This window comes from Panthera onca, chromosome C1 (assembly GCF_046562875.1).
Source record: "Panthera onca isolate mPanOnc1 chromosome C1, mPanOnc1 haplotype 2, whole genome shotgun sequence".
In the NCBI taxonomy this organism is placed as follows: Eukaryota; Metazoa; Chordata; class Mammalia; order Carnivora; family Felidae; genus Panthera; species Panthera onca.
Window position 1 is genome coordinate 32,643,583 of NC_138346.1, and position 19,286 is coordinate 32,662,868.

A 19,286-nucleotide genomic window follows, 5' to 3' on the forward strand; every position below is an offset into this window, starting at 1 on the left:
TTAAACTTTAAAGGGTTACCTGGACTGAAAACAACTAATTTTCCTCTCTTAAAATTTCTCCAGAGTTTTACACGTTCACCGAGGAGTACATTTTTAGAAAGCAAAATCTTTCATTGGCCGTTCTCAAGGAATAACTGAGCTGGTTTTTCAGAGCTGAAAACTGTCATCCCTTCACTAGGACAGTGTTAAAATTAGGTAGGGAGTTTGTAAAATGTCAATGCCCAAAGCCACACCCTAGTGTAGTGCCTTGGGCTCATTTGTTTTTCTTAAAAACAGCTTTATTAAGGTTTAATTCAGACACAAAATACAACAAATAAGTTTTGCCAAATATATGCACTTGTATATATGACAAATATATAACCACCACCACAATCATATAGAACATGCCCATCACCCCAAGGTTTCCTTTTGCTCCTATGTAATTTTCCTCACCATGGAAACTACTGATCCAGATTTCATTTAAATGGAATCATGAAGTATGAGTCTTTAGTGTCTAAATTCTCTCATTAGTATAATTGTGTGAAATCCATCCATATTGTTGCTTGTATCAGTAAGTCTGTTTCTTTTCATTGCTGAACAGTATTCCACTGAATGGATGGATATCTCACAAGTAGTTTATCCATTCACTAGTTGAAAGATATATGGGTTGTTTCTAGGTTTTAGCTATTATGAATAAAGCAGTTATGAACATCTGAGTTCAAGTCTGTGTGTGAACATAGATCTTCACTCTTAAGTAACTAGGAAGGAACTGACAGACCAGCTTGCAGGTGTATGTCTAACTTCATAAACCGCCAACTGTTTCTCAAAGTAGCTGAAACATGCTGCACTCTTACTAGCAGTGCTTAAGAGCTACAGTTTCACCACACTTTCTCCAACACTTGGTATTGCCAGTGTTTCTAACTGCAGCCATTGTAGAGGGTGTGTAGTGGTATTTAGTTTGGTTCGCTGTAGCTTTAATTTGCATTTCCCTAGTGACTAATAATGTTAAGCATCTTCTCATGTGCTTATTTGCAATTCATGGACCTAACTGGTGAAGTGTGTTCAAATTTTTTTTTCTCAAGCTGTCTGCCTCCTTACTAATTTAGCGAAAATTCTTCCTAATCTACGCTTGCCTTGTCATTTTCTTTACAGTGTCTTTGAAGAAGAAAAGTTTAATGAAATTCAGTCTGTCAATTTTTTCTTTTAAGCTTCATGTTTTTATATACTCTATATATTTTTTTTTCCTAATCCCAGGACACAAAGATTTTCTCCTGTATTTTTCTCCAGAAGTTGTATAGTTTAGGTTTTACATTAGGTCTATAATACATTTCAAGTGAATTTTTGTGTAAAGTAAGGGTAGAAAGTACATGAACATTAGCTTTGTACCTTTACTTTACCATACATAAAATTTTTCCTGGATTTATTCCTAACTTTTAGGTAGGGCAAATCTGATTACTGTTGCTCTACCTTGGCCAGCAGTGGAAGTCTGCTATTTGTTATTGTAAGCTCCACAGGTGATGGATATTCAACTGTTAGAGCATATTTGTTGAAAACACTATCCTTTTCCACCGAATTACCTTGGCACCTTTGTCAAACAATATATGTGGATCTATATTCTATTGATTTATATTTCTATACTTAACATCAGCACCACACTGTCCTGAATACTATAGCCTTAGTTTAAATCTTCCAACATTAATCTTAAAAAAAAAACAACAGTTTTGATTCTACTAGATCTCTTACATTTCTATGTAACTATCAGAATCCCCTTGTCAATTTCCCTAAGAATGGCTGGTGGAATTTTTATTGGAATTGCATTAAATTTCCAGCTCAATTTGGGGAAAGCCAGTCTTTAAACAATAATGATCAAAGAGCATAATGTATCTCTCAATTTATTTAAGGCCCTTATTAATTTCTTTTCATGTTTTATAGTTTTCATTATATAGGTCTTACATATATTTTATTAAAGTTATCCTTAAGTATTTCATATTTTTGATGTTACTACAAAAGGTACAGTTTTGTAAATCTCAATCTCCAAGTATGTGTTGCTAGTATATAAAAATCCAATTAATTTTTCACATTGACTTTGTAGCCTATAATCTTGCTAATAAGCTTGCCTTTTAGTTATAGCAGCTTTTTTTGTAGATTGCCTTGGGGATTTTCTACACATAAGATCGTATCTGCAAATGAAGATTATTTCATACTGTCCCACATATCTGTTGCTCTGTTTTTGGTTTTTCTCCATGTCTCATTTTGGATAGTTTCTATTGTCATATCATCAAAGTTGCTGATTTTTTCTTCTGAAGTACCTCAGATACTGTGATTTTTCATCTCTAAGAAATTCTATATGGGTTTCTCTCTTTTTGTAAAGATATTCTACTTCTATCTCATGTTTTTGTTTTCTTTTACTTTCCTGGACATATGTGGCGTTTGTAATATTTTTTGTAATAGCTATATAACATCCTTTGTTAATTCCTCCAGCTCAGTCATTTTAGGTTTGTTTCTACTGACTGACTTTTTAGTTACGACTTACATTTTCCCGCCCCCCCCCCTTTTTTTTTTTTAACATATTTTGTAATTTTTGATTGGATGCTGACACTGTGAATCTTACTTTTTGGTGCACTGGATTTTTTTGCTTTTTTGAACAATGTTGGATTTTGTTCTGGAGATCAATTAAGTTACCTGAAGTCAGTTGGATTGCTTTCAAGGTCTGCATTCAAGCATTTATTGGGGCAATCCACAGCAACCTTTAGTCTAGGGCTAATTTGGACCCATCACCAAGAGGACAGAGTTTTGAGGCCTCTTCTCTATGCCTTGTGTATTACATGGTCTATTCTGGCTGGTTCAGGAGCATGAACTGTTCCCAAGCTTGTTATTTTGAATGATTTTTTTGCATACTTCTTTTTGGTTGTTCTTTCTCCAATCTCGGGTAGTTTCTTCACACACATGCACAGATCAATATTCAATCCCAAAATCTTAAGGGGACCCTTCTGCAGATCTCCGGGGCTCTGTCCTCTGCTTTGTGTAACTACTTTTTCTCTGTGGCCTCCTAAGACTCTGATCTCTATCTTGTCTATGCAGTGAGATCTCCAGGTTCTGTATGGGTTCCACCTCCTTGCACTATGACCCAGAAACTTCCCCAAGTAAAGCAAGCTAGGACAATCAAAGGTTTACCTTGTTTGAGTTCCTTCTCATAGTCTACCAATGCCTATTATCCAATGTCTGAAAATCATTATTTTTTATCTTTTTTTTTTCTGGATTCATTCTTGTTTTAGGAGGGTAGGTAAATCTGATTACTGTTGCTTTATCTTGGCCAAATTGGAAGTCCATTATTTGTTAATGTCAGCTCCCCAGGTGATTCTAATGTGGTCAGTTTTTAAAACCAGTGAGTCAGTAGCTTTGATTTCCTTAACAGAAAATTTCAAGATAGCACACATTTTTTCTGAGCTAATAAGTCTTGGTGAGATTTGGAAGTCTGTGTCCCAGAAGTGTCATGTCACTATTACCTAATATGTTTAGAGGAACTTTTTAGTAAAAGAAATGCCAAATACTACTTTGCAAAGAAACTAAGAAATCATTATTGTTTGGAAAAAAGTTTCATATGGAGATGCTTAAACTAAAATATCTGATAGAAGATACCACAAAAGAGTGCTTCAAAGCATGGGGGTAGGAATAACGAATAATTTAGAAAAACTATCCTCTTCCTGAGGCATTCCACTAAAGCCCTATTTTTTAAATTTTTGTCTTACTGAAGAAACCACTCATAAAAAAGCATGTTCAGTAAGAACAATAAATAAACAATATAAAATCAAATAGTCACAGAATTTTACTAGTGTGACTTTCAAAAATCATATAAGAACGTTGCACAGATTATTACAAGCAAAACTTTACCTATCAGTAGAAAGTAAGATTCTCTTCAGTACCAGTAAATTCCATTTCTATGTAGAGGTTTCTTCCCATCCCTCTAGATATCCCTCTGAAACTTACCCTTTTCCAAGTAAGACCTTGGAGCCCACGGTGGGTCTTCTTCAGCATAAGGATCACTATACTCGACCACAGCTGCTTCTTCCTCTTCATAATCTTCTGGAGGAGGAGGTGGAGGGGGGGATTCATCAAAGACTGGTTCTTCCACAGGTGGTGGTGGAGGTGGTGTATCTGAAACTAAGAATGTATCAGGCTGATAACAAAACTACATGTTATGTGAAGTTCAATATTTCCTATCCAAGCTTCTACGTACATGGTATATAAATCTAGACTTGAAAATAATGCTCTTTCAAAAAATGAGTAAGGGAAGGCTCTCCACCAACTATAATGTTTCAAATCTCCAAGCACAACTTTCTCCTCTCTTTGGGTCAGGGCTGATGGGTGTTAAAGTTTAGCTAAAACAATTATTATTAGAGCCTCCTGGAACCTATTTATACTAATACATCAACCTCTTTTTCAAAGAAAGAAAGAAATACAATATAGTTTGGCTTTACATTATATCCAATGAGTGGTGGTTATCAGAAATATTACTAATTTGGACATTTATAACCATATTTAATTTATAATAAATTAGAATGCACCAGTGAATAATCAAATATTGTAATCTACATTTCTCTCAATTTTTTAATAGCATTTTACCAAATTTAATGGAATGGAAATCACAAGACTGGATAACTTCATCCATGAAGATGCTTGTGTTTGCTATTTTTTATATATAGAAAGAATTTTAACAATTCAGACTAATATAGGATCCAGAATTTCTTTAAGCTAAATACCCAAGAGTGATTTAAAAATCTCTCCTTGTAGAGATCTGCTTCCACTGCTCAGGTATCGGCATATAATAACATCTAAAAGATTATCTCCAAACTCTGGGAACTCAAAGCTTTCAAAATACTTGGTACATAAATAAGCACAGCTCAGCAAAAACTGAGTAAAGCTGCATTTATCAGCTATGCAATTTTATGTATTAATTTTTATTATGAGGTATTAGTACTGTTTCTGTGAAATCCTCTAAGCAATCTTGTTTATTTTCTATCTTTCATATAAGCCTACTGATTCAATCAAATGGATTTGAGAAGACTGCTGATGTCTGGTGAGGATAAGCCACATCATTAGCCACAGGATAATGATAATATCATTATCATATTCTGTCCTATTCCAATATTCTTCCACCTGCTGCCACTCTACCTCCCAACCTATCTGCTTTATGCACTTCAAAACTTTCCTCATTAAAAGTAATTCTTGGGGGTGCCTGAGCAGCTCAGTCAGTTAAGGGTTCTACTCTTGATTATGACTCAAGTCATCTCACAGTTCATGAATTTAAGCCCCATGCTGGGCTCCACACTGATGGTGCAGAGCCTGCTTGGGATTCTCTCTCCTTTCTCTCTGCCCCTCCTGCACTTGCACACTCTCTCTCAGGAATAAACTTTAAAAATCCTTAGAGTTTAAAAAAAAGAAAAAAGTAATTCTTTAGGGGGGGCGCCAGGGTGGCTCAGTTGGTTGAACGTCCAACTCTTGATTTCAGCTCAGGTCATGATCCCAGGGTTGTGAGATCGAGCCCTGCATCAAGCTCCAAGCTGAGCATGGAACATGCTTAAGATTCTCTCTGTGTGTCCCTCTGACCCTCTCCCTCACTCTCTCTCTAGAAACAACAACAAAAAAAAATTCTTTTAGTACTAATGGGTTTTTTAAATAAACAAAAAATATAGAAATGTGATTTAGCATATATTTTATGAGAAATTGCATATGGTTGGGGTAAGAATCAACAATATAAACAACATAACCTATTTGCATTTACAAGGTAAAGAAACTGACTTTAAACAATTACACAAAACAAAGATCCAAAGGAATACTGTCTTTCAAAACAATCACCTTGAGAAATTACACTACAAAATTACTCAAAGATTCTGCCATTGCTCATTTTTTACCTTTTCTTATAATGCCTCAGAGCTAATGAGAGTAACATAAGCTACCATTTTTTACTTAAAATGTTCTAATTACTCAGCTAGCACTTTATTTCATTTAATCTTTACCTTGGGAGGTGGTGTTTTTAAGCCTCATTTTATGGATGTGGAAACTGGCTTTCCAAGATTAAGTACTACTATACTAAATAAGTGGAAAGCAAGAATTTGAACTTCAATGCCTATGATCTTAAAAGAAACACTATGGGAAGAGATCAATTTGATAACTTTGAAGTCATGGTTCATTATTACTCATTCAACAAAGATCAACTGAAAGCTTACTATGGCTAGTTACTATGCTCAGCACTAGGATAGAGCAGTAGGCTTAAGTCATAGAGACACAGACAACCAAATTATCACTTATATAATCAAGTGTGGTAAGTGCTTTAAGTCATTATGGAGAACAGAGGAATAAACCAAAACTCTTACGTGGGTCAGGAAAGGCTTCCTGAATCTGAAGGATAAGTAAGAGTTAATGGCCAGAGGGTAGGATGGAGTGAGGGTGGATATTTCATGTTGGATGTAAAGGGGAGAAAAAAAAAAAGATAAAGTAGGAACTCTTCAAAGAACTAGCCAAAGTTCAGCAGGAAGAGGCATGAGGAAGCTGAAGAGGATTAAGCAGGAAGGGCCTTCAACAGTTTGAATTCTATCCAAAGAGTAATGGGGTGCCATAGAAGGATTTTAAGAAGAATAATAGAATCATAGCTGCACTAATTAGCCCAGGATACCTGGTTCCAAATAATTCCAGACTGTTTCCAAACATCAATCTTATTACAGACTAAGTAAGTATCTGCTAACCACAGAATATTTTCAAACTAATATACCTGAAAACTATGAAGATAATTCCAAAGACAGGTATGTATCTTTCCAAGGTGAATGTTTTGAAAAAAACAACATTCATTTGAATGTAGAAGTCCTGCTATGTCTGTAAAATCAGCCACAGCTCACCTCATATACAAAGTTTTCTTATCTTTATACATTTTTAGGTGAGAAATGTATATTACTATTGAAAGAAGAAAAGACTATTCCAAAAAGCAATCACACTATGATAAACACTGGAGCTGCTCATGGTTTACCTTCCAATAAACAGAAGTTAAACAGACTATTTTCAGAAGCTAGCAAACAGAGGTGCAAAGGCACCTGAAAGAGATACTGAGCCCTCAGGCAAGTAAGACTGGATTATAGCCAGTTAAAATACAACAAAGAAATGTGTTCATAAAAAGGGGGCATTTAGTTAGCTATAGAAGCACAAAAAAACAAAAAAAAAAAAAACAAAAAATACCAGGACTGTGTCAGATGCTTCTCTAAGTGCTGGGGAAACAGCCAGCCAACAGAACAACCAAAAATTCCTGCTCTCGTAAGAGCTTACATTCTAGAATTGGCAATGCACATTTCCAAAGAAGTAGGAGTCCTAAGCAACAGAGTGCCAGTATTTCTACCCCACTGGTGAGACCATCCCTGTTATGAGATGCATACACTGGGCTCCTTCATACTGATGGCATTAAAACTTTCATTAATGTAATGCCTCTCATTCAGATTCCATGCCCATCATGCAACCTTACAATTGTGATGTGGGCTCCTTGTGTAGACTGCTGACAAAAAGAGAATTCACCTATCATACAGACTATGTTCATTGGTCTCTTTACCAGCAATTCCTCACTGAATATTGATATAGGCCTCCTGCTTTGTAGACATCAGTCTCCTGAGCTTCCTTAATGCTTCCCTAGGAGAAGACTGAATGTGTCAATAAAATTATTTGATCCTGCATTGCTCAACACGAGACCAAAGGCCAGTATAAATTCACTGCCAATCTATGAGGTCTCCTGGGAGACAGACTGATAATTTTGCTTCCCTGAGACCTACCATGGCATGGCCATTTTTACACCTAGAATCCCAAGACTGGGGAAGATTCTCAAGCCGGCCATAACACTCTACAACTCCAGTGACAGAAAACTAGGCTACTACTTGCTTGAGCAACTCAGAGAAAAAGATGGGATATCTGATGACTAAAGAGCATCTCCTTGGTTAGAAATGGTTTTTGTTCTTATATGTGCTTTACTTTACTTTTGTATTATCTTCACTACCAGATTTAAGTTACCTGAAAGTAGAGAACTTCATCTTATTTTATCATTCACACTAGCTGCTCACACAGTGACTTGTTCATAATATTCAAATATTTGAAGTATTAGCGATATGAATGACTATTCAGCCAATCATATATAAATGACATTTTATGCCTATAATCTGATCTACAGCATAAAGAAGACATAAACTTACTATTTTCTTGGACTCGGGCCACAAATCCCATTAAAGGTAACTGAGGAGTTACCTGTAGGATGGAGGGAGGAGGAGGAGCAAGAGATACTGCAAAAACAAAAAAGGTGTGGAGGATAAGGGGTAAGGGCAAGTTACATTAAAAGGAAAGGATAATACAATAAAACAAACATATAAGGAGGGAAACCACTATGTACAAATATTTTATAAGCTATCTTAAAGATCCTCGTTTAAGGGATAATACATTAACACAAAAAATACAAAGTATTAGGGGGAGTTTTAAGAATGTTTCAAAACTTGCAACAGGAAGCATTTATTATATACAGATCTACTCTAACATGTAATGGCAAACTGATCTGGTCATATCGCTAACATGTCTTCTCAAAGAAAGAATATCTTCAGATTATCATGAATAATTTGGTTTTCAGGATTTTAAAGGTTACAAGTTTAATGTTCATCAATACAAGAAAAAAAAACATCACATCCCAACATCCTAAATTTATACTTTTCATTGCTTCATTAACAGACAAAGTAAGTAGTTCTTCATTCATTAACTAAACAAGTATTTACTGACTTTCTAGTAAGCAGTAAGCACTTTGCTAGGAGACGAGTATCAAAACCATTCTAACAGGTCTGAGTCATTATAATTTTTCATAATCCCAACTCATACAAAAAAAAAAAAAAAACACTGGCCTCATTCAAATCATTCTCTCCACCCAAGGTGTCTTTCCTTCCATCTCAAACACTGGTACAGCGCCTAGCACTAGTCAGCATTCAACAAACATTTAACGTATATAAATAAACCAGATACATGCCCAACAATTGCCCAAGATTAATTCTACAGTTATAGTTTCCTTCAGAAGGGGTATTAAGTATGGTATACATCTTTTTATAAAAAGAGAACACCTTTATTAACTCCAAATTACAGTTAAGACCAATACAACTAAGAAGATGAATAAGAGTCACTACCCTCAAAGAGATCACATTGTACGTGGGAATATAAAACAAAATAATAACCTTAACCCAACAATGTTTATGCAAGAGGCAGCAGTAGTGATGGTGCAGTGTGATGGTGGTGGGGGTACAGGGTGGGGTAGTGGTAAGGAAGGCCACATAGAAATTACCTCTGAACAGGCACTAGAAGAAAAAGGAGTTCAATACACAGACAAGAATGAGAATCAAAAGAAGCTGAAAACCAAGTGACGGGCAAAGGCTTAGAGGTATAAAACAGCATGACCAGTTCACAGGACTGGACAGGTTTCTATATGACTAGCATAAAATGGCCCAGGGAGAACATACAAACCTGGAAAAGTAAAGTGTTTGGATATGAAATAGGAAAGTACCTTAGGTGAAAGATTGCTTAGTGGAAAGAGACTGGACTTTAAAGTCATTCAACGTCAAATATCTGATTTACCATTTCCTTGTTGTTGGAACACCAAGCAAAAACTTCTCTGAGCCTAATCCATAAATGTAATGAAAAAGAGTGGTTTACTTTACAGAATGACTGCAAGGATTAAAAAAATCAAAAAACTAATGCACGTAGAGAACCTAATGCAGGACCTGGCACAAAAAAAAAAAAAAAAAAAAAAAATCAAGGCTGCATAAACAAAAGAAAAGGAGAGAACTTAGTGAAAAAAGTGCCACTTGGTACTTCTGGGTAACTAAGGAACGTATATAATGCAGACAAGACCTAAGTTATTAATCCTGAAGAATATCTAGATATAAGGGACAGAGCAGAATAACCCTAGAAATGGGTACCTTTTCTTTTTATAAAAGACACCTGTTGATTAGATTTTTCCCTGAAATCATACTTCTTGATAGTAAACCCTTAAGTTGTATGTCTCCCACTTGCAAAGACTTGGAACAATTTGATATGGTCACAATACCCTATGTTTCCAAACTTAGGAGAAGATGACATAATGAACACAGAAATAGCAGAGACAAAGCTGATAAAAGAGAAAGAACAGCAGGCAGCAACTGGCACTTCTAGAAAAATAGAAATCAGGTATATGTTCATATCAAATAAGATGAAATGTTCATCTTCTGTTAGCACCAGTCCCAACCTCTCCTAGAACGGAAAAGCAGGAAATTTCCCACTTCAGATATTGTTTCTCATCCAAATTGAAAAAAAAAAATGAACTTCTGGTACTAAACAAGAATGATTAGGTGTTTAACTCAGAACACTGCTTTTGTAAGTAGAGTTTATTATTTTTTAAGATGAGTATTTTTTAATTTTTTTGCTAGTTCTGAAAGTGAAAATCTGAAACCATATTGGTTTTAAGAAGTCCACTGACAGCACCTCAGGTAAAAACCAATCCCAAATCTTTCTAAAACAGAATTACTTTACAGCAAATCCAGTTAGATTTTTTTCAAAGCCCATCCATGTTAAAAAAAAAATTCAGTTCCAAATGGAGTTTACAAAGGCGACCCCAAATGCTACCCCCCGCCCAGGGAAAACTTTTTAGGTGATGGTCTAAATTAATTCAGATACCACAGCATTTTCTTTCTGGACCAAATTAAGAATTCATCTGACCAGAACTCTTTTTTTTTAATATGAAATTTATTGTCAAATTGGTTTCCATACAACACCCAGTCCTCATCCCAACAGGTGCCCTACTCAATACCCATCACCCTCCCACCACCCCATCAACCCTCAATTTGTTCTTAGTTTTTAAGAGTCTCTTATGTTTTGGCTCCCTCATTCTCTAACCTTTTTTTTTTCCCTCCCCTCCCCCATGGTCTTCTGTTAAGTTTCTCAGGATCCACATAAGAGTGAAACCATATGGTATCTGTCTTTCTCTGTATGACTTATTTCACTTAGCATAACACTCTCCAGTTCCAACCACATTGCTACAAAAGGCCATATTTCACCCTTTCTCATTGCCAAGTAGCATTCCATTGTACATACAAACCACAATTTCTTTGTCCATTCATCAGTTGATGGACATTTAGGCTCTTTCCATCATTTGGCTATTGTTGAGAGTGCTGCTATAAACATTGGGGTACAAGTGCCCCTATGCATCAGCACTCCTGTATCCCTTAGGTAAATTCCTAGCAGTGCTACTGCTGCGTCATAGGGTAGATCTATTTTTAACTTTTTGAGGAACCTCCACACTGTTTTCTGGAGCAGCTGCACCAGTTTGCATTCCCACCAACAGTGCAAGAGGGTTCCCGTTTCTCCACATCCTCGCCAGCATCTCTAGTCTCCTGATTTGTTCATTTTAGCCCTTCTAACTGGAGTTAGGTGGTATCTGAGTGTGGTTTTGAATTGTATTTCCCTGACGAGGAGTGACGTTGAGCATCTTCTCATGTGCCTGCTGGCCATCTGGATGTCTTCTTTAGACAGGTGTCTATTCATGTCTTCTTCCCATTTCTTCACTGGATTGTTTCTCGGGTGTGGAGTTTGGTGAGTTCTTCATAGATTTTGAATACTAGCCCTTTGTCCAATATGTCATTTGCAAATATCTTTTCCCATCCTGTTGGTTGCCTTTTAGTTTTCTTGTTTGTTTCCTTTGCTGTGCAGAAGCTTTTTATCTTCATGAGGTCCCAATAGTTCATTTTTGCTTTTATTCCTTTGCCTTTGGGGATGTGTCAAGTAAGAAATTGCTGCAGCTGAGGTCAGAGAGGTTTTCTCCTGCTTTCTCCTCTAGGGTTTTGACGGTTTCCTGTCTCACATTCAGGTCCTTTATCCATTTCGAGTTTATTTTTGTGAATGGTGTAAGAAAGTGGTCTAGTTTCATCCATCTGCATGTTGCTGTCCAGTTCTCCCAGCACCATTTGTTAGAGACTGTCTTTTTTCCATTGGATATTCTTTCCTGCTTTGTCAAAGATTAGTTGGCCATACTTTTATGGGTCTAATTCTAGGGTTTCTCTTCTATTCCATTGGTTGATGTGTCTGTTTTTGTGCCAATACCATGCTGTCTTGATGATTACAGCTTTGTAGTAGAGGCTAAAGTCTGGGATTGTGACGCCTCCTGCTTTGGTCTTCTTCAAAATTACTTTGGCTATTCGGGGTCTTTTGTGATTCCATATGAATTTTAGGAGTGCTTGTTCTAGCTTCGAGAAGAATGCTGGTGCAATGTTGATTGGGATTGCATTGAATGTGTAGATTGCTTTGGGTAGTATTCACATTTTAACAATATTTCTTCTAATCCATGAGCATGGAATGTTTTTCCATTTCTTTATATCTTCTTCAATTTCCTTCATAAGCTTTCTATAGTTTTCAGCATACAGATCTTTTACATCTGTGGTTAGGCTTATTCCTAGGTATTTTATGCTTCTGGGTGCAACTGTGAATGGGATCAGTTTCTATATTTGTCTTTCTGTTGCTTCATTATTAGTATGTAAGAATGCAACTGATTTCTGTACGTACATTGATTTTGTATCCTGCGACTTTGCTGAATTCATGTATCAGTTCTAGCAGACTTTTGGTGGAGTCTATTGGGTTTTCCATGTATAATATCATGTCACCTGCAAAAAGTGAAAGCTTGACTTGATCTTTGCCAATTTTGATGCCTTTGATTTCCTTTTGTTGTCTGACTGCTGACGCTAGCACTCCCAACACTATGTTAAACATTAGTGGTGAGAGTGGACATCCCTGTAGTGTTCCTGACCTCAGGGGGAAAGCTCTCAGTTTTTCCCCATTGAGGATGATATTTGCTGTGGGCTTTTTATAAATGGCTTTTATGATGTTTAAGTATGTTCCTTCTATCCCGACTTTCTCGAGGGTTTTTATTAAGAAAGGATGCTGAATTTTGTCAAATGCTTTTTCTGCATCGACTGACAGGATCATATGGTTCTTATCTTTTCTTTTATTAACGTGATGTATGACATTGACTGATTTGCGAATGCTGAACCAGCCCTGCAGCACAAGAATGAATCCCACTTGATCATGGTGAATAATTCTTTTTATATGCTGTTGAATTCAATTTGCTAGTATCTTATTGAGAATTTTTGCATCCATATTCATCAGGGATATTGGACTGTAGTTCTCTTTTCTGCTGGGTCTCTGTCTGGTTTAGGAATCAAAGTAATACTAGCTTCATAGAATGAGTCTGGAAGTTTTCCTTCCCTTTCTATTTTTTGGAACAGCTTGAGAAGGACAGGTATTATCTCTGCTTTAAATGTCTGGTAGAAGCCATCTGGTCCTGGACTCTATTTGTTGGGAGATTTTTGATAACCGATTCAATTTCTTCACTGGTTATGGGTCTGTTCAAGTTTTCTATTTCTTCCTGTTTGAGTTTTGGAAGTGTGTGGGCGCTTAGGAATTTGTCCATTTCCTCCAGGTTGTCCAGTTTGTTGGCATATAATTTTTCATAGTATTTCCTGGTAATTGCTTGTATTTCTGAGGGATTGGTTGTACTAATTCCATTTTCATTCATGATTTTATCTATTTGGGTCCTCTCCCTTTTCTTTTTGAGAAGCCTGGCTAGAGGTTTATCAATTTTGTTTATTTTTCCAAAAACCAACTCTTGGTTTCATTGATCTGCTCTACAGTTTTTTTTAGATTCTATATTGTTTATTTCTGCTCTGATCTTTATTATTTCTCTTCTTCTGCTGGGTTTGGGGTGTCTTTGCTGTTCTGCTTCTCTTTCCTTTAGGTGTGCTATTAGATTTTATATTTGGGATTTTGCTTGTTTCTTGAGATAGGCCTGGACTGCAATGAATTTTCCTCTCAGGACTGCCTTCGCTGCATCCCAAAGCGTTTGGATTGTTGTATTTTCATTTTCATTTATTTCCATGTATTTTTTAATTTCTTCTCTAATTGCCTGGTTGACCCATTCATTCTTTAGTAGGGTGTTCTTTAACCTCCATGCTTTTGGAGGTTTTCCAGACTTTTTCCTGTGGTTGATTTCAAGTTTCACAGTATTGTGGTCGGAAAGTATGCATGGTATGATCTCAATTCTTTTACAGTTATGAAGGGCTGTTTTGTGACCCAGTATGTGATCGATCTTGGAGAATGTTCCATGTGCACTCGAGAATTAAGTATATTCTGTTGCTTTGGGATGCAGAGTTATAAATATATCTGTCAAGTCCATCTGGTCCAATGTATCATTCAGGGCCCTTGTTTCTTTATTGATCCTGTGTCTAAATGATCTATCCATTACTGTAAGTGGAGTATTTAGAGTCCCCTGCAATTACCACATTCTTATCAATAAGGTTGCTTATGTTTGTGATTAATTGTTTTATATATTTGGGGGCTCCCGTATTCGGCACATAGACATTTATAATTGTTAGCTCTTCCTGATAGATAGACCCTGTAATTATTAAATAATGCCCTTCTTCATCTCTTGTTACAACCTTTAATTTAAAGTCTACTTTGTCTGATATAAGTATGGCTACTCCAGCTTTCTTTTGACTTCTAGTAGCATGATAGATAGTTCTCCATCCCCTCACTTTCAATCTGAAGGTGTCCTCAGGTCTAAAATGAGTCTCTTGTAGACAGCAAATAGATGGGTCTTGTTTTTTTTTTTTAATCCATTCTGATACCCTATGTCTTTTGGTTAGAGCATTTGGTCCATTTATATTCAGTGTTATTATTTAAAGATATGGGTTTAGAGTCATTGTGATGTCTGTAGGTTTCATGCTTGTAGTGATGTCTCTAGTACTTTGTGGTCCTTGCAACATTTCACTCACAGAATCCCCCAAAGGATCTCTTGTAGGTCTGGTTTAGTGGTGATGAATTCCTTCAGTTTTTGTTTGGGAAGACCTTTATCTCTCCTCCTGTTCTGAATGACAGACTTGCTGGATAAAGGATTATTGGCTGCATATTTTTTTCTGTTCGTCACATTGAAGATTTCCTGCCATTCCTTTCTGGCCTGCCAAGTTTCAGTACATAGGTCTGTCACTAGTCTTACCAGTCTCCCTTTATATGTTAGAGCGTGTTTATCCCTAGCTGCTTTCAGAATTTTCTCTTTATCCTTGTATTTGCCAGTTTCACTATGATATGTCGTGTAGAAGATCAATTCAAGTTACGTCTGAAGGGAGCTCTCTGTGCCTCTTGGATTTCAATACCTTTTTCCTTCCCCAGATCAGGGAAGTTCTCAGCTATGATTTGTTCAAGTACACCTTCAGCCCCTTTCTCTCTCTCTTCATCTTCTGGAATTCCTATTATACGGATATTGTTTCATTTGATTGCATCACTTAGTTTTCTAATTCTCCCCTCATACTCCTGGATTTTTTTAGCTTTTTCTCAGCTTCCTCTTTTTCCATAATTTTATCTTCTAATTCACCTATTCTCTCCTCTGCCTCTTCAATCCAAGCTGTAGTTGCCTCCATTTTGCACCTCATTTATAGCATTTTTTAGCTCCTCATGACTATTTCTTAGTCCCTTGATCTCCATAGCAATAGATTCTCTGCTGTCCTCTATACTTTTCTCAAGCCCAGCGATTAATTTTATGACTATTATTCTAAATTCATGGTCCGCTATATTGCTTAAATCGTTTTTGATCAATTCGTTAGCTGTCGCTACTTCCTGGAGTTTCTTTTGAGGAGAATTCTTCCGTTTCATCATTTTGGATGGTTCCTGGGGTGGCGTGGAACTGCAGGGAACTTCCCCTGTGCTGTCTGGAGTAACTTGTGTTGGCGGGCGGGGCCGCAGTCAGACCCCATGTCTGTCCCTAGCCCACCGCTTGGGCCACAGTCAGACTGGTGTGTACCTTTTCTTCCCCTCTCCCAGGGGCAGGACTCACTGTGGAGTGGTGTGGCCCCTGTCTGGGCTACTTGCACACTGCTAGGGTTGTGGCGCTTCTTTGATGGGATCTGGCATATTAGCTGGGGTGGATCCGCAAGGTGCACAGGGGCAGGAGGGGCAGGCTCAGCTCACTTTGCCCTCGGTGGTCCCCTGCAGGAGGGGCCCTGCAGCACCAGGAGGGAGGCAGACCCATTGGAGGGATGGATCCACAGAAGCACAGCGTTGGGTGTTTGTGCGGTGCAAGCAAGTTCAGTGCCAGGAACTGGTTCCCTTTGGGATTTCAGCAGGGGGATGGGAGAGGGAGATGGCGCTGGCCAGCGTCTTTGTTCCCCGCCAAGCTGAGCTCTGTCTTCCGGGGCTCAACACCTCTCCTTTGCAGTGTCCTCTCGCCCTCCCACTCTCAGAGCAGAGCTATTGACTTATAACATTCCAGATGTTAAGTCCCGCTGGCTGTCAGAACTCACGCAGTCTGGCCCCTCTGCTTTTGCAAGCCAGACTCGAGGGCTCTGCCTTGCCTGGTGGGCTGCCCCTCCACCGCCCCAGCTCCCTCTTGCCAGTCCATGTAGCATGCATTGCCTCTCCACCCTTCCTACCCTCTTCCGTGGGCCTCTCGTCTATGCTTGGCTCTGGAGAGTCCGTTCTGTTAGTCTTCTGGCGGTTTTCTGGGTTATTTAGGCAGGTGTGGGTAGAATCTAAGTGATCAGCAGGACGTGGTGAGCCCAGTGTCCTCCTACGCCGCCATCTTCCTCCTCCCTACTATCTGACCAGAACTCTGTGAACCAGAAAATCCTATTTTAAACTAGATTTATCTTTCTTAGAGCTGAATAGAAAATCAACCATTCTAGGAGATTTAAGCAGGAATCTGATGAGAAGAATTATTTGCAATATTCAGTCTAGTCCTAGGCATCTTGTGAACAGGGAAGGGCAGCGAGTAACTAGACATTTGTTTTCACTACACTTAGCTAAGATGATTCCTCATATGACAATACCCTTTCCCTATAACCACCAAAAGGTCTCTAAACTTAGTAATTTTATGTTCACAATATACACTAATGATGTTAATGTGAGGAGATGTCCTCACCAAGTGACTGGACCAAATACACACACAAACACTCACACACACTCACACACACACACACACTCACACACACTCACACACACACTAAAAGGCTCTGCAAGCAAACCAAATTTACATTATGAGTCTGTGCTGATGAAATATATAGCCTTTCCAAGCATGACCTTCCTGGTTATTTATAAAATCCTTTGTAGCACAATCTTTGAGGTTTATTGTTTTAAAACATCCAGTTCAAAGAGTTCTGAGGGGCACCTGGGTGGCTCAGTCAGTTAAGCATCCAACTGTTGGTTTCTGCTCCGGTCATGATCTCATGGTTCCTGAGTTCCAGCCCCACGTCGGGCTCTGCACTGACAGTGTGGAGCCTGCTTGGGATTCTCTCTCTCCCGCTCTCTCTACCCCTCCCCTGCTCGCTCTCTCTCTCTCTCTCTCAAAATAAATAAATGGACTTTAAAAAATAAAAAAAAAGTTTTGAAAAATCACTTAGGATTTTACATCTTATTTCTACAGGTTTATAAATACTCTGAGAAAAGCAGACAAAACAAACATCCTCAATACTACTACTAAAACCATTAAAGAATACCACCTTTAGAAGTTGTATTTATCTGACAGCCCATTCAGGTTTAGCTGCTTATATTTTACATTGCAGTGAGGGAAATGATTTAAGCAATTCATTTTAAGAGTGAAATATTTTCTGAGCACCTGGGTGGCTCACTCAGTTAAGCGTCCAATTTTAGCTCAGGTCATGGTCTTGCAGTTTGTGGATTTGAGCCCTGTATTGGGCTCTGTGCTGACAGCTCAGAACCTGGAGCCTGCTTCAGATTCTGTGTCTCCCTCTCTCTGCCCCTCCCCCACTCGTTCTCTGGCTCTCTCTCTCTCTCAAAAGTAAACATTTTAAAAAGTGAAATATTTTCTAAACATGAATAGCAAGGAGTATTTAAAAGTGAACTTAATGATACTCAGTAAGGAGGCTTTTTTGATGGAAGAGTATATGGTTACCAAATAATTATCAATTCTGTAGTCTCAGAAGGGTTAAAAGAACTGGATCATTGTTGTTATTCCTTTTGAACCAAAAGAGTCACAAGATGTTATGCCAAGTGAAAGTAGCAAATTAACAGTTTAAAAACATAACTTGTATTAATAATCAGTGTAAAGGGCCTATCCGGCTTACTTGGTCATCTGAGAATATACGTACCACTGTTCAGTTGTTCCCTTGCTTTTTCGTTCTTAGAGTAAGCATTCTCTAACAAACACTAAAGACTGCCTAAAATAAGGATTTGAAAATAGCTTCTTGCTACTGCTCTTTTATTCATACTTTGCTAAAGCTCTACCACATCTGCATTTTTCTGGAAATTTATGGTAAGCATCATTTAGTGAATATATGTTATTGATTTCTCTTCTGCAGTATCACCAACCCAATATAGTTTTTTCATTGTTTCTTTTTAGTTGTTTTTAATAACATTCAGTGGTTAAAACCTGGCATTTTCCCTGTGTAAAACACAATACTCATTTACAAATTCCTCATACAAACTATATACAGTCACATTTCTTGCAACCAACATTCCACTTTATGAATTAGATTTTTTTTAACCTTTGCTATAAGAAAATATGAGCAGTATACTATAGGATATCTATTAAAAAAGGTGTTGGTACTTAAATACATTACTGATTCTTTAATGTTATGGATTGAATATTTATATATCCCCTAAGTTCACAGGTTGAAATCCTAATGTGATGGTATTAGGAGGTGGGACTTTGGGAGGCAGTTAGGTCATGAGAGTGGAGCCCTCATGAATGGAATTAGTGTCCTTACAAAGGAGACCTAGAGAACTCCCTCTCTTTTCCACCATGTGAGGATACAAGAAGATAGCAGTGTGCAACCCAGAAGAGAACTCGAGAAATTGACCATGTTAGCACCCTGATCTCTGACTTCCAGCTTCCAAAACTATGAGAAATAAATTTCTGTTGTTTATAAACCACCCAGTCTCTGTTATAGCAGCCTAAACTAAGACACTTACCAAACGAGGTTTATATATGTAAATGTACAAACACACACATACTTATTTACCACCAGAGTGCTTCATATTGATATTTAAAATAAAAACTGTTAACTTGTTAGCTCTATTTGTTTCAGTGACTCTCTTTGCAGCTGACAAGATGAATGATACATTGGTATTCCTATTTCTTTGACTACATTTTTAAGAAACAATGAGAGCCAAAGGGATTTCAGTTATGCCCTGATCAAAGTGTTCCTTTCATTAAATTGCTTCTGAAATAATCTCATTAGAAAACAATTACTGTACCCTTAGGATCATTACAAAAC

The 19,286-nt window shown here is 37.6% G+C and overlaps 2 protein-coding genes across 51 annotated transcripts in view; one reads left to right on the plus strand and one right to left on the minus strand.

The window, feature by feature from the left end:
- RAPH1 (Ras association (RalGDS/AF-6) and pleckstrin homology domains 1) overlaps positions 1-19,286 on the plus strand; it is a 155,401-nt gene that overhangs the window by 114,766 nt on the left and 21,349 nt on the right. The window lies entirely within an intron of this gene.
- The window catches only part of ABI2 (abl interactor 2), a 123,102-nt gene that overhangs the window by 8,962 nt on the left and 94,854 nt on the right, over positions 1-19,286 (minus strand). For 28 of the 50 annotated variants that reach the window (XM_060623076.3, XM_060623074.3, XM_060623033.3 and 25 more), the window contains 2 exons: positions 8,202-8,288; positions 3,967-4,140 (listed from right to left, as the gene is read on the minus strand). In XM_060623076.3, coding sequence (XP_060479059.1) covers positions 3,967-4,140; positions 8,202-8,288 — 261 coding nt within the window. The remainder of the gene's footprint in view (positions 1-3,966; positions 4,141-8,201; positions 8,289-19,286) is intronic. The other 22 variants (XM_060623078.3, XM_060623077.3, XM_078450980.2 and 19 more) reach the window with 2 other exon arrangements.